General features: G+C 61.9%; 2 protein-coding genes across 8 annotated transcripts in view; both read right to left on the minus strand.

Annotated features, from left to right (window-relative positions):
• Positions 1-864, minus strand: part of BAIAP2 (BAR/IMD domain containing adaptor protein 2) — a 42453-nt gene extending 41589 nt beyond the window's left edge. For all 7 annotated transcript variants that reach the window (XR_004755172.1, XM_035342526.1, XM_035342522.1 and 4 more), the window contains exon 1: positions 696-864. Coding sequence is in view for 6 of the 7 variants with exons in the window: in XM_035342526.1 (XP_035198417.1) it covers positions 696-767 (72 nt within the window). In the remaining variant the exon portion in view is untranslated. The remainder of the gene's footprint in view (positions 1-695) is intronic.
• Positions 865-10714: 9850 nt separating this feature from the next.
• CHMP6 (charged multivesicular body protein 6) lies at positions 10715-14759 on the minus strand. The gene is made up of 8 exons (XM_035342539.1): positions 14594-14759; positions 14398-14507; positions 13912-13999; positions 13279-13365; positions 13100-13165; positions 12755-12835; positions 12145-12199; positions 10715-11044 (listed from the first exon to the last, which is right to left on the minus strand). The coding sequence occupies exons 1-8, from the start codon at positions 14654-14656 to the stop codon at positions 10992-10994; spliced, it is 603 nt and encodes a 200-aa protein (XP_035198430.1). The 5' UTR covers positions 14657-14759; the 3' UTR covers positions 10715-10991.
• Positions 14760-14855: the final 96 nt, after the last annotated feature.

Consider the following 14855-nt stretch of genomic DNA (forward strand, 5'->3'; position numbering starts at 1 on the left):
CCCGGTTTAATGAATGACATCCCACGCGCACGCCGGGGCAGAAAGGTTCACCTGGGCCCAGCCACAGCACCCAGCAGAGCAGAAAGCTCTCCCTTCTCGAGGGGAAACCAAAGCACACGAACACATTTCATTTTTCTCATGCCACTGAAGGAGGAGGTTGGAAAAAAAAAGGAGCAAATGGGGCGATGGGGAGATGCAGCAACTCCAGGACGTGAATTACTTCCAGGTGCTCGAGGAGAGCCAGAGACCGCCCCGGCGGGGCTCGCCCATGCCGGCCCGAGGTGACCCGGGACAGGGGGGTTAGGACGGCCCCCCCCCCCGGGCCGGGGGCCGCTCCCTGCCCCCCGGCTTCCCCTCGCCGCCCCCCGGCCCCGCTCCCACCTCGGCGCGCCCCGGGGCTGCGGAGGGACCGGAGGCGGCTCGGGCGGCGCCCCCCCGGCGGGGCTCGGAGCGCTCCGTGCAGGCTGCGGGGGGAAGCGGGGGCGGCTCGCCCCCCCCGGCGGCGGCGGCACATCCTCTTCTTCTTCCCCCTCCTCCTCCTCTTCCTCCTCCCCCTCCTCTCCTCCTACTCCAGCCGCCCCCGCAGCAGCCCCCGCTCTGCCCCCGCGCTCGGCAGAGGAGGGGAGGAAAACGGGGAAGGGAAAAAAGAAAAAGAGGTTGGGGACGGGGGGGGGGAAACCTGTTGCCGGGCTCACCTTGTAGACATTCTCGGTGAGGCGGTGCACCTCCTCGGAGCGGGACATGCCGGGCGGGCCGGGCAGCACCATGGGCGGGCGGTGCGGAGCGGGGCCGGGCGGTGCGGAGCGGCGCGGAGCGGGACCGGGCGGTGCGGAGCGGAGAGCAGCGCAGCGGAGCGGGGCCGCCGCTTTTATCAGCTCCCGGCCGCTGCCGCCCGCCCCGGCCCGCCCCGGCCCGCCCGCAGGGAGGAGCTGAGCCGGGCTGAGCCGAGCCGGGCCGGGCGGGGAGCGGGCTGCAGGGTGCTGAGCGCGGGGCTGGGGGCGGCCGGGGCTGGGGGCAGCACCGTGCTGTGCCCCGTCTGATGCCTGCCCCCTGCGTGTGCCACGGTGCCCCACCACGCTCCTGTCCTATACCCCTTTTCCTTCCCATATCCCGTTCCCATCCTGTACCTCATTCCCATCCCATTCCCCATTCCCATCCCATTCCCCATTCCCATCCCATTCCCCATTCCCATCCCATTTCCCATTCCCATCCCATACCCAATTCCCATCCCATTCCCCATTCCCATCCCATTTCCCGTTCCCACCCCATTCCCTAGCCCCGTTCCCCATCCATACCCCCCACTACACCCCATAGCCCGTCCGATAGCCCCTGCTCTTCCCCATCCTACACCCTGCGATGCTCCATCCTGTACCCACCCTATATCTCGTGCCCCTGCCATGCCTCACGCCGTGCCCCGCAGTCCCCGCTGTGTCGCACACCCCCGCTGCCCCCCGTGCTGCCCCCCTGACCTCCTGCCCGCATGGTGCTGGGCGGGTGAGGAGCAGCCGGTGGCTGCACAGCGCTGTTGTTAGACGGGGAAAGATGTCACACGCCGTCCAGAAAGGACGGGAAAGTGCCACGGGTGGGCACGGGGCCCACGGTGTCTGTGCGCAGGGCTTGGCCCAGGGAAGGGGAGGCAGCCCCTGCCTGCTGCCCCCTTGAATCTCCCCTCCCACCAGCACTGGGGTGCTCCGGGTGTCCCCTCAGCCCCCCCTGGCCATCGAGCTGTCCCACTCCCAACCCTCGGATTGATGGCAGTGCCTTTTGTGTGGGTCCCAAGGGATGTGAGCAGTGTGGCTGTGCCCCTGGGGCCAGTAATACACCATCCTCATCCTCATCCTCATCCCCACCTCGCAGCCATCCCCTGCTGCTCCCTGCAGTGCTCTCCGCGCTTGAACCGGAGCATCGGGGGGCTTGTCCCTGTCCCTGTCCCTGTCCCTGTCCCTGTCCCTTTGTGCCTGTGGCCACACCAGCAAGGAGCACCTGGGGCCTGGAGGTGCCAGGGTGCAAACCACCACCATGGGCAGCCTCTCCTGGCCCTCGGAGCAAGCGTTTCCCTCCTGCCCCTCGGCCAAGGGGAGCAGCGAAGCAGTTAAACAGCCTGGCGTGCCTTCCTCGGTCATCTCCATCGATTCCGAGCAGCAGCCGCAGGAGCAGCCCCAGCCGGTCGATACCTCGGCCCCACAGCTCCGCTCCTGCCCCCCCGCTGCCTCCCCTCCACCCCCTGCAGGCGAGGAGCCGGGGGGCACCCAGGGGCGCTGCTCAGCCCGGGGCACGCCTGGCTCCCAGCTTGGCCTCTCGGAGGTTTCCCACACCAGGGGACAGGGAAGAATTTATGAGGTGTATGCAGGCTTTTCTCGTTTTCTGGCATGGCCGGTTAACCCTTTGCTGCTAGGGCTGGGGGACAGAAGGGGGACAGAGCTGGGACATCCCCTCGGGTGGGATATTGCCACGGGTGGGACATCCCCACGGGCGTCAGGCCCTGGGCTGCCCCCGCGCTGCTTCGTGCTCCAGGCTGCTCCTGCCCAACGTTCGGGGCTGCTCCCGCGGCCGAGGCGCTGCTGGCTTCCTGCTGCTGGAGAGGGATTTCAGAGCAAGCGGCCGGGAGGAGAGTGCCTCCATATGCGTCTCCATCACCTTATTTTTAGTTGCGTTATGTAAGGTCTTCGCTACGTCACGGATGTGGGGGGTTCTTGCATCTAATTCCAGTGTGACAGCCCAGCAATTCAAACAAGCTGTTCTTCTGGTGAAGAAGATAAAAGGATTTGTAATTTCTTGTAATAAAAGAGGCCTTTTGGGACGACCCTCAGAGAATCTCGCGCATCTAGGCCTGCCCCCAGCCTCCGAACTGCTCTGCTTTCTTCCCGTCTTCTGCTTCTCTTTATCTCTATCCCCAGGAAATCTGAGTACTGAAAGCCTTTCTGCCTCGCACCCCCTCGCTCCCAAAGCAAATCTTCGTCTGTAAGCACCCGCTGCTTTCTTAGTCCTACGTTAAGGAAAGGATTTACCAAATTCCTTTTACCCCCCTGGCTTTTCCCGTGTCCCAACTCGCTGCTGGGCACCCACTCGGTGCCTCTGGCCGTATTTCTGCCCATCCCACCACGGGGCCGCCTGCCTCCAGCGCCCTGGGAATTCGTGGCAGGAAAAAACCTGCCTGCGCCTCGTGCCCTAGCATTTGCTTTGGTTTCTCCTTTTTTTTTCTTTTTTTTTTTTTTCTCTTAGCTGTCTTTTTGTTACCGTGATTCACTCCCCAGGGAGCAGCGGCAGCTGGAGCGTGCCCAGGGTAACCATGGTGTTGGAGTCCCTCGCTTTGCTTACAGCCAGGCAGCACCTCCGGCTGCTCCTCGCCTGCTGCCTCGCCAGGCGGGGACCCAGCAGGGGCCAGGCTGGAGGAGCAGGACCCGAGGCAGGGACCTTGCCTCCACGCGAGACCCCTGACACCAGTGGGGTTCCCGCGCCCCGGAGGCCAGGCCCAAGGTTGGCAACTCCCCGTTGCCAAACCCCCTTGGCGCCCGGTCTCTCCCCAGGGTGACGGCGCATCCACGCACGCGGCACCGTCCACCTCCAGCCCCGGGTGGAGCGAAGTTGCTGTGGCAACACCAACTTATGTAATCCACCCAGTTCGACTGCAGGTGTGTGGAGGAAATTGTGCTATTTTAGAAGTTTCATTAGGCTCCTTCCTAATTATCAGCGTGGCGTCATGCCAGCGCGCCCAGCCGGGTCACGCGCCCCGGCACCTGGGGCGAGCACCAGGCTGGGGTGGCGGTGGCCAAGGGCAGGGGCTCGGTGGCACAACCGGGGTCCGACGGCGCTCAGCAGGGCTGGGGAGGGTTCCTCTCGTGCACCACACACTTAGCTCATGGAAACTTGCTGCCTTGGGCCCTGTTAACGGCCGGCACCCCCTGGGTTCACGGCGAGGTGGAGACGCGCACGCCCGTCTGTGCAACCCAGAGTCCCTCCAGGGGAGGTGGCTGCGGGGCCACATCGCTGCTCGGGGAGGGGACGGTGACGCTGCGAGGTGCTGGTGGAGCTCCTGTGTCCTCGTGGCCTCAGGAAAGCCTTCTGTCACATGGGAGAGAGAAAAAAAAACGAAGGCAGGTGATGATCCCTCGCACCCCTGGCCATGACGTGTCCCCAGCCACTACCAAGAGGATGCCCGGCTCTGGCCGCCCGGCTCTGCAGCTCTCGTGGTGTCTCACCCTTGGCTGGGCGAGGTGGCAGAAGCCTTCTCTGTCACCAAATTGCCTGGCTGCCTGGCACGGCCACCATGGGGGTGAGGGGCAGGGGCTGCCCTGCTCCCCACTCGTCGGTCTGACAACAGCAGTGCCCTGCTTGCAGTGCACAGAAATGGAAGGAGCCAGAGGGAAAATCTTCTCTACCCCTCTGCGCAGTGTGGCACAAGGCAGGAGCGTACCTGCAAGTGTCAACTTGTTAATGAGATTAAGAGGAAATTTCCGGACTTCTTGTCTCACGCAGCTGGCTTCCCCATCAGAGCCCCGATGCGCTGCTGCGCGTATTCTGCTGTGGATCCTCTCCGTGCTCTGCCAGTTATTTGTTTCTAAAGCAATTTTAATATGATTTTCCTGATGTCTGACGTGGCACTTTGGGGAATCGGCCTAATGGGTCTGAGCAAAACCACCCGAGCCCCCGGCGCAGGATGTGCTGTTCCCTGGGCCGTCTCGTCCCGCTCAGCCTCTTTGGCTGGGTACTTCTGATCGATGCGTGGTTCCCGTCCGCATGCGGCTGCATCCCGAGCCCTGGCCTGTGCCATTGAGCTCCGGGCTGCTGCGCTCCCTGCCTGCTGCCTTTCCCGTCCCCCTCCAGCAGTAGCGTGGGGGCTCCGTGGGGCTCTCCCCACCACCTGGAGCCACTCCACGGGGCCTTGCACAAGTGCACGGCAACGCTGATGGCATCGGGATGCTGGCAGAGCAGCTGGGATGCCCCGTGGTTGCCCTCGGTGCCCAGCTGGGTGTCCCCTGGTCCCACCGTGGCAGCAGGTCCCCCCGTGTCCTTCCCGGCTGTGTCCCTCCCCTGTGCCACCGCTGGCGCGCTGCACGCGCGAGATTTTGGGGTTCGGTTTTGGAGAGTCAGGGCTGAAAAGTTGCCATGAAATTGGAGATTCCCTGCGTGTGTCAGCAACTGTCAGCCCGTTAAACCCCCCAAAGCACAAATCAAGTAAAGCCATTTATGGGGGATTAGCAAAGGATGAACAATTCAGGCTCTTATTTTATTAGGTGGAAGCTGTGGCACTGAAATCCAGCACAGAGGCTAAACCACTGGTGACAGCACTTTGAGCCCTCGTCTAGCTCTTTGCTGAGCAGGAATCCATCCGTGTCACCAAGTCGGTCGCTGGTACTTCACGGGGAGCAGAGCGAGGCGCAGCGAGCGGCGCAGCTCGCCCCACGTTAGCCTGAAGGGCAGGGGCAGGCAGAGGTGGGGCACGGTGCTGGGCCGGTGGGGCGCTGGGGAAGCAGCTCCCAGCCCGGCTGTTTGCTCCCGGGGCACGGGGCTGGGCTGGGCGCTGCTGCCAGGATTAGTGCCCGTCCCCAGGGTCACTGATGGCAAATAAAAGCGGTGGCCCAGGATGCGGGCACGGGCTGGGGATGTACTGGCTGAGGGTTCTCGTGGCACCGGTGCCGTGGTGCGGTGCCGGCACGGGGCCACATGTGCTGGGCTGGCAGCAGGAGCTGGGGGAGCCTGCGTGGAGGAGCTGCTCCCGTGGGGCCGGGGGAGAGCAAGCGCAGGGAGGAGCCGAAGTGACGGAAGAAAGGGAGTGGGTGGGAGAACAAAGCTCTGCGGAGAAGGAGAGCGCCGTGGTGGGGCCTGGGAGGACGGCGGGGACGGAAGCGCCGGGTGGGCTGGGGGAGGCAGGACAGGGCATGTGGGGACCTGGGCTGGCAGCAGTGCGGGGCCAGTGGCAGATCCCAGCAGGTTGCCTGCTGAGGCCCGGAGGTGGATGGATTAAAGCCCCATAGCAGCCCCAAGGCCTGCTAGGAGGGGCTGGGGGGCAGAAGGAGGGGATGCAGGGGGCTGGGGGCACCGAGTCCTCAGCACCGCCAGGCTGCTGAGCCGGGCACAGCCCCGCGCGCTCCTGGCTTGCCCCAGTGCCTGGTTTCGGGAGTGAGTAATGCTGAATTACAGCTCGCTAAGGCGATCTCTGGGGATACTTCTGAATAGCAGGCATAGTTTATGCGATTTGCATAATTGGCACGATGGGATTTCGCATCACGTTGCTGCACCGGGCAGCGCCTCCCCTGGAGCCTTGGCCAGGGTCACCGGTCACTGTGCGCTGCAGAGCCCCGTCGGTGCCAGGAGCCTTCTCGCTTCCCGACCCGGTGGCACAGGCACATCCCTGGGACTGGTCTCCGCTTATTCCCTCCCCTGCTACCCGTGCCCGTGCGGGCCGTGACTCAGCGCAGCCCCCGGGTGCAGCCCGCACCAGCCCCACCACGCAGCCCCACCGGTGGCTCACTGGCAGCCGGTGCCGCGGGTGGAGCTGGCCGGGTGGCAGCTGACAGCTGGGGACAATAAATGACTTGGCCGTGACGGCCGTACAAAGGCACGGTGTGTGCCCGCAGCTTCACCCGCGACCCGAGGACCTGAGGAACCGCATTCCTCTGCAGAGCAGGGAAGGAGCAGGAGGGTGACCCGGGGCCAGCCGCCACCTCCCAGTGCTCCTCCCAAACCAGAAACCAGCCTGGAAGTGGGCCTGGCGACCCCAGAGGGTGAAGTCCCGGCTCTCTTCCATCAGAGCAGTCACTGCAGCAGCATTTTGGCCGCTGCCAAGCACCGCCGTGCACTGGGAGGTCCCGGGTAGCGCTCAGCGCTCACAGAGGTCACATTCCTGCACTTGGGCGCACAGCTCTCTTAACAAATCTGCTTTGTTCCCACCACTGCTCCAATTAGGAAATTGCACTGATTTTTTTGCACTGATTGCGTTAGCAGCGGGGTGGGAGCACAGAGCCTTGCCCAGGGGGCTCCGGGCACTGCTGCGGGTCAGCCCCTGCCCTGGGGACACAGACCCGGGGCCGCGCAGGGTGCACATAGAGCCCCAGCCGCCTCCCCGTGCTCACCGATGCCAAGGAGCAGCCGGAGCAGAGGCAGGGGAAAGGCCCGCCGAGCAGCGGCCGCTCGGGTTTTCACCTCACCGTGGTTTCCACGGGTGCTTCAGGAAATGTTTGCCTTAGTGGGGTCCGCAGCCGCTGGCCCCCCGCGCAGCCCCGGCTGGCAGCGCCCCAGCCGTGTTGGCATAGAAACTGCGGCGGCTCCGCGGGCGTCGCTGCGGCTGCATGGAGAGGAAGGGCGGCTGCGAGCCGGCGAGAGGCTGCCAGGCCTCTCGTGTCGCTGGCTCATGCATGGGGTCGGGGTCTCGCATGGCCGCCCACCCCGTAAAACACCACAGGGATGGGATCAGGCACCCCTCGGTGCCTCGGAAACACCCCTGGGACTCCAGGGAGAAGAGAGAAATCACCTCCTCCTGTAAATACAAAGGGGTTGGAATTCACCCTCACCCATGCTGGGTCCGTGATGGGATGCTTGGTGTGACGCCAGCCTGGTGGCCTGAGCCCCTCTGGGGCACCAGGCGCTGCGTGGGGCTGGCAGAGGCAGCGGCGTGGGGCTGCCTGCATCCCGCGGGGTTTAATTAGCAGCAATGCTGCTGCAGCGATGTGCTCCGAGGGAGGACACCCTCATGGAGCTGCACATCTGGGCAGCTAAAGCACAGCTGGAGCAGCCCCGGGCTCAGCCCGCGTGGCTGGGGACCAGCTCCCACCCTGCTGCAGCAGCTGAGCAGGCCGGGCAGCTCCGACAGCCCCAGCTGGGGCCCGTTGAGCAGCTCCTTAAAGATTCCAAAATCACCCAGCAGGACCCAGCCCAGCTTCCCTGCGACCCCACGGGCAGGAGGGCTCTTGCCAAACATCCACCCCGGTGCTGCTGCCTCCCGTGAGCCCCTCCTGCTGCTCGTGCCTTCTGCAGGGAGCCGAGCACTGTGAGTGCTGCGCACAGCCTCGGGCCTCGTGCACCGACCCTGGGGAGCCAAGCAGGGGGCAGGCATGGCCCCACGGCCCCACAGCAGCAGCTTTACCCCCGCAGCAATAAAACGATGCATGGTTTCTCTGAAATGCAGCTCCAGCTCACCTGATTTTGCCCGTGCCACGTCTGCCAGGGCACCGCTGCAGTCGTTACCCAAGAGGAGCGCTCCCGGGACAGGCAGGCGGACGGGATTGTTGTCCTCTTACAAACGGAGCCCGGTCGGAAACTTCCTGCCCAAGTCTCTCCCAGGAGCAGGGAGCTGAGCAGGGAGGAAGGCGGCTCTCGCTCACTGAGAACATTTACTTTGAAAATATGAGACTGGAAGAGGGATGGGTGAAACCACTGGAAATCGTTTATTGTTACAGCGCACCGCGGAGGTCACACACCGCTCCTGGCTCTTCCTCCCAAGGAGGCGCAGCGCAATCTGGTTGCTACAGGGGTTAGAAGAGGAAGCCGCTGGCGATCTGCTCCCAGCTTTCCTGTCGGGAGGTCAGCGTTCGGCCCCTTTGCGGCACCCACCGAGGCAGGGAGCAGCCTGAAACCCCCCCAGCACTGCCCAAGCGCAGCTCCCGCAGGGCAGGGGGCACAGACGGAGCGGCTCAGCGCCCCGGCCGCAGTCAGAGGCTCACGGCACAGCATCAGCGCAGCTTCCCCTGGGGGGGTTTGCTTGTGCCTCCCTTGTCGCTGGGAAGTTGGTGGGAAAGGAAAGGAGCACGCAGACTGCGACGGCGTGTGCCAAGCCCGCTAACAGGGCTTACGCAGGGCGCGAGCAGCAAGAGCTGTGCCCCGGGAGAGGTCCCTTCGAGACCTTCGTGGGAGAGTCCAGCGTTCACTCCTATGAGTCACAAATTAAGCAGGGGAACATTCAACAAGGAGACACCGGGCTAGCAGCGGGCCAGAGGAGGCGGGCAGGACAACGTCCCACCAGAGCGCGGCAGACACCACGGCGCTGCTGGGGACGAGGCTCTCTCTGGTGGAAAAAGCGGGCACTGCAAACCACGCCGGTGGCAGCAGAGCAACGAGAGCCTTGCCCGCAGAAAAACCACCGCAGGGGTGTAAAACAGACACGGCTCTGCCCCGTTTCAGCTTCAGCTGTGAATGCTGAGAGGCACGGGGCCGTACCGCGGCTGCTCCAAACACTGCCTGGGGTGACCGGCGCGTTCAGCGTAGGCACAGGGATCCTTGTAAAGCCTCTCTGCCAATTTCAGAGAAAGTCGCTTGTTTTCTGTTGCACTGCTTTGTAAACACGTCTGCAGCTCGTGGGGCAGCGGCTTTGTTATGCAACATTAATTAAGAGAGAGGCAGCGCAGAGAGACCGAGAACGGGGCACCTGCAGAGCGCACCCTGCCCCTGGCCGGGGGACGTGGATACCTCACCAGTCCCTGGAACAGCAGAAACGGAGACCAAACACAGAGCACGACTTAAACACAACAGAACGGCAACAAGCAAACCAACATCCGACGCCCCCAGCTGCTGCCGACTCCTCGCTGCCGGCTGGGGGGCAGCAGTCTCCGGGATTAGTTCGTGTCTAGCACCAGGTCACAGAGCCCCGAAGGCAGCCACCGAGTCTCAGGGGGGGCCCTGGGTCCTTCTGCTCTGTCACAGAAACGGGGATTAAGGCTTGTGGCCTCAAGGCCGTAATAAATAAAGATCTGCAGTGTCCTGAAGAGCATCTGCACACTGGCAAGCACGCTTGCTTCCAAGAACGGCTAAATCTGCGCACCACCTGGCTGGCCGGGCAGCTCTCCAAGCAGCTCAGCAGCCACGCCAGCCCCAGCGCCCCGCTACACCGCGCTGAGCACCGGACCGTCCTCCACAGCCAGGTCTCAGGAGAAAAAGGCCTCCCCTCCAGCTCCTTACTGAGCAGAGTCTTCGGAGTGTCGCCTTAAAGAACTCCAAACTCCACGTCTGGTGCACAACAAGCCTCTCGCCTGCGCAGCCTGACCTTTCCTGCCTCCTGCCCCACGAGGAAAAACCAAGCGGGAGCTGACAACGGGCAGCAGAATCGAGCTCAGTCCGCCCGAACCCCACGAAGGTGAACTCAGATGAAGGTGCTGAGCCAACACGGGGTGACTTCTGGCTCGTAACGTCGGCAGAAGGCTCCTTGCTATAATTTTAAGAGGCTCAGCAAATTTCTTAACTCCACTTCTGCATTCGGTGCCACAGATTGCCAGAGGCAGAGCGGGCTCTGAATGGGAATCCTTACCAGCTGCCTCTGACTCATGCCCAGAGAGCAGCTCCTCACCTCGCTGGAGGTTTCTGTCCCTCTCAACAAGTGCTGCTGCAGGCAAAGTCGAGCAATCACTCCTAGCTTCGCCCCAGTGGAGCGCCCTCACGCATGCTGGTTTTGCACGAGCTGCCAGAAGCGTTTCCAGGCGCAGCACGGAGCCTTTGCTGCCTCCCCCAGGCTGTCTGCGCCCAGCCCCTGCCTACGGGGCCCCACGGGTCCCTGCTCGTCCCAGGCAGATCTAGGTGAGGACAAGGAACCCTGGCAGCTCTTCCACAAACAGAGCCAGAGGAGGAGAAGCAGAGGGACAGAGGTGTGCGGACACCAGGAAGGTCAGGAGGGCTCACGAGCGCGTTGGCCCAGCCACAAGCACTCCAAGGGAGGGCTCATTGGGGATTCTGTCAGAGCAAAGGCAGATTTACAACTGAAATCAAACCCACCAAACCTAAGAAAGCATTTGGCTTCGGAAGTTTGAGAGTTGTTATTTAATCCCGAGACAGCGCAGCTGAGTGAGCTCAGAATTTAAGTTACAAAAAAAGAAAGCACTAGAAAATAATCTTGATACAAGAGCAATAATCAACCAGCTGAGGTTCCCCACCCTGCGCAGGGAATCCTGCTCCACGATCCGCCCAGCACAGCTGGGATGCTGCCAAGGCATTGCTTGTTCCCAGCACAGGCTGGGATGGCAAACTGTCCTGGGTGAGAGTTACGGGGGAATCCCCGGGAGTGGGAGTTAGGATGCTGCCACAAGCTCTGGTTTTGGCCTGTTCTTGACTGGTGTTGGTTCTGCGGAGGAAAAAGAGACTTGTTACAGGAACTGAGAACGCAAACCATCTCCAGAATCATCTCCCGAGGAAGAACCAAGGCTCCCAGTCCACTTCTCAACAGAGCAACGATGCTCGCGCAGTGCCTGGCAAGTTACGGAGTTGTGTTCGTTATCAGTAATTTTCCACATCCCGTTTGCCCCTCTATTCCACGGCACTTCAAGCATCAAAGCAGTTTCAGAATGTGCCTGACACAACTTCAGCTAGCTCCCAGCCCAGAGAAACAGATCTGGAACAGCGATTTCCTGGGGGGCAGGGGGCGGGCAAGCTTTGCCTCCCCTGTCCCGACATCAACCTAAAGCAGGCTCAGCTGGCTGCACGCTGCAAGGGCAGCTCGTGTTTTATCTGGCCGCCCTGCGGTCAACACGCCGAGATGACAACGGGTCCGTGGTTACTACACAAGCACCACGACTAAACGTCTCCCATACCCCAGAGATTTCTCCCGGGCAGGTTCCATGCAGAGGAAGCAGCTTAACAACAGCCCCGGGGTTGCACAGGCCGGGATGAAAACCAGCTTCTGCTCACCCGCCCCAAGTTCTGGGGCTCACGCTCCAACAGCCCTGGAGTCCTGGGGCTCCAGCGACCCTCACCCAGCCAGCTTAAAACCGCTGTGGCCAGCTGAAGGAAGGTCATCAGAGCTTCAAACCATCGCGAGTCTCACTGAAACCTTTTTTTTTCCTCTTTTTCCCCCCCCGCCCAGTGTGAACGCTGCTATCTGTGGTCACCAAACACTCCTTGCATGCCAGCGTGCTGTGCTGACGTGCCGGGGACCGGTCAAGCTCTGCATCAAGCAGAGGGCCAGGGGAGGAATCCCTCGCGGAGCTTCGCGAGGTGACACAGCGCAGCTGGCAGCCTACCAGCAGGGCCGGAGCGTGACTTGGGAAGGGCAGCTGCAAGTCACACAGCGGGGAACCCTTCCAGAGCAACAACGAGATGCTAACAGAAAGGGACCGGGGCCTTGAGGCCTCCTAAGGCAGAGGTTCAGCAAGAAGGGGTTTGTCAGAGCCTCTTACAGTACGGAGAGGGTCCCAGGTATTGCACAGGACCAAAAAGAAATCATACCTGCGATCTCTTCCGGGAGTGGCTCAGAAGGAACTTCTGGAAGCTCCAGCTGCTCCTGCAAGAACATTGAAGAGGACGATGACACACAGCCCACGTGCCAGGCGGGGGCCCCAGACCCCTGCACCCCAGTTTTGTGCCAAGACTGGGAACGGAACAGGAATAAAAGAGACTTCACAGACAAACGGACGGCTGCCCCCAGACCTGCAGGAAGGGTTATGGCTTTCGGCACTGCCCAGTAAGAGAAGCCCAACCCAGCCAGTGTTTGGAGGCACAGGCAGCACCGAGATGGGTGGGAGAGATAACGTACACTGAGCTCTGTTTATCTGAGCACGACCCAGGACTTTCAAGATCATCTACTGAAGTGGAATAGCCCTCCAGTAAGAGCAGAGATCAGCTGACTGTAACAGTTTGCAGATACAAGTACAACCCTTAAAATCATCCCCAGTTAGGTAAATCTTTGCTGACACAGGAATTAGGCACAAACAGGTGTAACAGATCCGTAGCAGAAGACAAGCTGTCACGAGTGGTAAAAAGGTACGTTCCCCTATTGCAAACAGCTTCCTGGAAACGCACCTTGCAGGTAATTCTAAGAACACCTCGGTGATCCTACCTGCGTAATAGTGTTTAATTCTTCTAGAATGGCATCTTCGTCTTCCTCAGTCAGGCTGCCAGCCAGTAGCTCGTCGATTTGCTACAAAAGTGAGGAAAAGACAGGTTGCAGTCAACAGCGACGCACAGAAGCAGCTCTGTGGCTCACAGCAGGACACGTGGATGTGGGAAATCAACATAAACACGGGCTGAAGGGGTACTCAGAAAACTAACAAACCGAATCTTTCTGAGATTCAATTCCCAGCCTGACTGCCTGTTAAATAAGGCTGGGAACACACCGCACACCAGAGGAATTCTGCGTGGCAGGCTGCCTCTGCTCACAGCTGTTCATGCACACAGTACGTACCCTCTGGTACTCCACAGCATCTTGGGTTTCACCTATTATTCTTTCCACTTCTTCTATTGACATAACCTGAAGGGACAAAATTCGTGCGTAAGCGAGGCCCACGGGGAGACAGCTGCAAACGCCCAGGACCCTGCCTAGTCCGAGGCAAGAGGACGCTCAGCTGAGCCGCTCACACACACCTGGTGCATCTTGTTCAGACATTCGTTGCCTATTTTCAGACCCTCGATGACCTTCATTTCGATCTGGGTGAACTCGATATCCTGGACCTGAAACAGGAAGGAGAGGGGGAAGCACCACTGGCTGTCACAGCCCAGACTCCCAAGACTCCCAGAGGAACTGCAAGGTGAAGAGAGCGAAGAGCCCCAACAGAAGCCTGAATTACACCAGCAGCACGAAACAGGCACGGGAAAACTTTTAACACAGGCAGCTGTGAATCCAGCAGGCCTGTTTCTGGTTCTCCCGCTGACCATCTCAGCTGAGGCTGTAGTTTTGCTGTCCACACCAGAACAAATTCATCTCTTCCTAAAAGCAAGGTACCAAGACAGGCCAGAGGATGTTCTACTACAGCCGCCCGCACTGAGCCCGAAGTTTCACTAACTCACCAAACTCGTCTTTAACGCAGAGCCTGCACTGCGGACTCAAACCAAGCTCACGTTGATTCTTCAGAGAAGCGCCGTGGCACGAGGCTGATCTCAGAGCGCGGCGCTGTGGGCAGAGGACTCTGCCCCCGGCAGGACGTGCCGGTTACCCGGCAGTTCCCCCCGCCCCAGGACGGCGCTCACCCCGCGCACAGGGCCAGGGCCCGCGCTTACCATGCGCTCCAGGTTGCTGATCTGGTTATCCGTTCTGTCCAGAAGCTGCTCTTGGTAGCGCTTCTTCTTCAGCAAGAGCAGGGCTTTTCTGGGGGAAGGAAGAGCAGGACGACTCCGATGAGAAAGCGGATGAGCCTAAAGAGGTCACTTTAGGCGACGGTACTCGTTTAACACTCCTCGTTTTGTGTTTATTTATTTATTTATTTATTTTCTCCAAAAGAGGAGAAACAAACGTGCAAATTAAATGCGAGCTCTGAGCTGTTCCTGTGAGCAATGCGGGTGAGCCAATTAATCACCACAAATTGGCTACCTAGCGCCTGTACCTGCTGGGGACAGGGGGTTCATCGTGCCAGGGCGGTTATCGTGCAGCCGCCCAGACCCGAGCCCACACAGGGCAGGGGACGGAGCCAAGAAGCCTCCAGGGACCCCCCCCCCCCCGCCGCCAGCCGGGGCCCGCGGGGGCTCGGGGCCTCCCCACTCACTCACTCTTTCTTGCCCTCCTTCAGCAGCTGCCGGGCCAGGGCTCGCTCCCGCTCCAGGTTGAGGCTGATCCGCTTCTGGTACTGCCTCAGCTTGTCGCGCTGCTGCTTCAGCTGCTGCAGGGACACAGCGGGCCGCCGTCACGGCCGGGCCGGGCCCCCCCGCCGGGCCCCGCCGCCCCTCACCGCCCTCCCCTCGTTACCAGCACGGCCTTGTCCTGCTCCGTGACGCGGCTGCGCCGCTTCCTCCCGAACAGGTTCCCCATGGCCCCGCCGCCGCCGTTCGGCCCCGGCCCGGCCCCGGGCGGCCCGGCCCGGCCTCCCCCCGGCCTCCGCCCCCCGACGGCGGCCGCGCAGGGCCCGGCCCCGCGGAAGGCGAAAGCGGCGCGAGGAGGCCGCGGGGGGGCGGTAGCGGGGCGCGGAGGGAGCCGGGTGGGGGGGGCTGGAGGGGAGGGGGGGTGGGGG

This window comes from Oxyura jamaicensis, chromosome 18 (genome assembly GCF_011077185.1).
Source record: "Oxyura jamaicensis isolate SHBP4307 breed ruddy duck chromosome 18, BPBGC_Ojam_1.0, whole genome shotgun sequence".
Classification (NCBI taxonomy): domain Eukaryota; kingdom Metazoa; phylum Chordata; class Aves; order Anseriformes; family Anatidae; genus Oxyura; species Oxyura jamaicensis.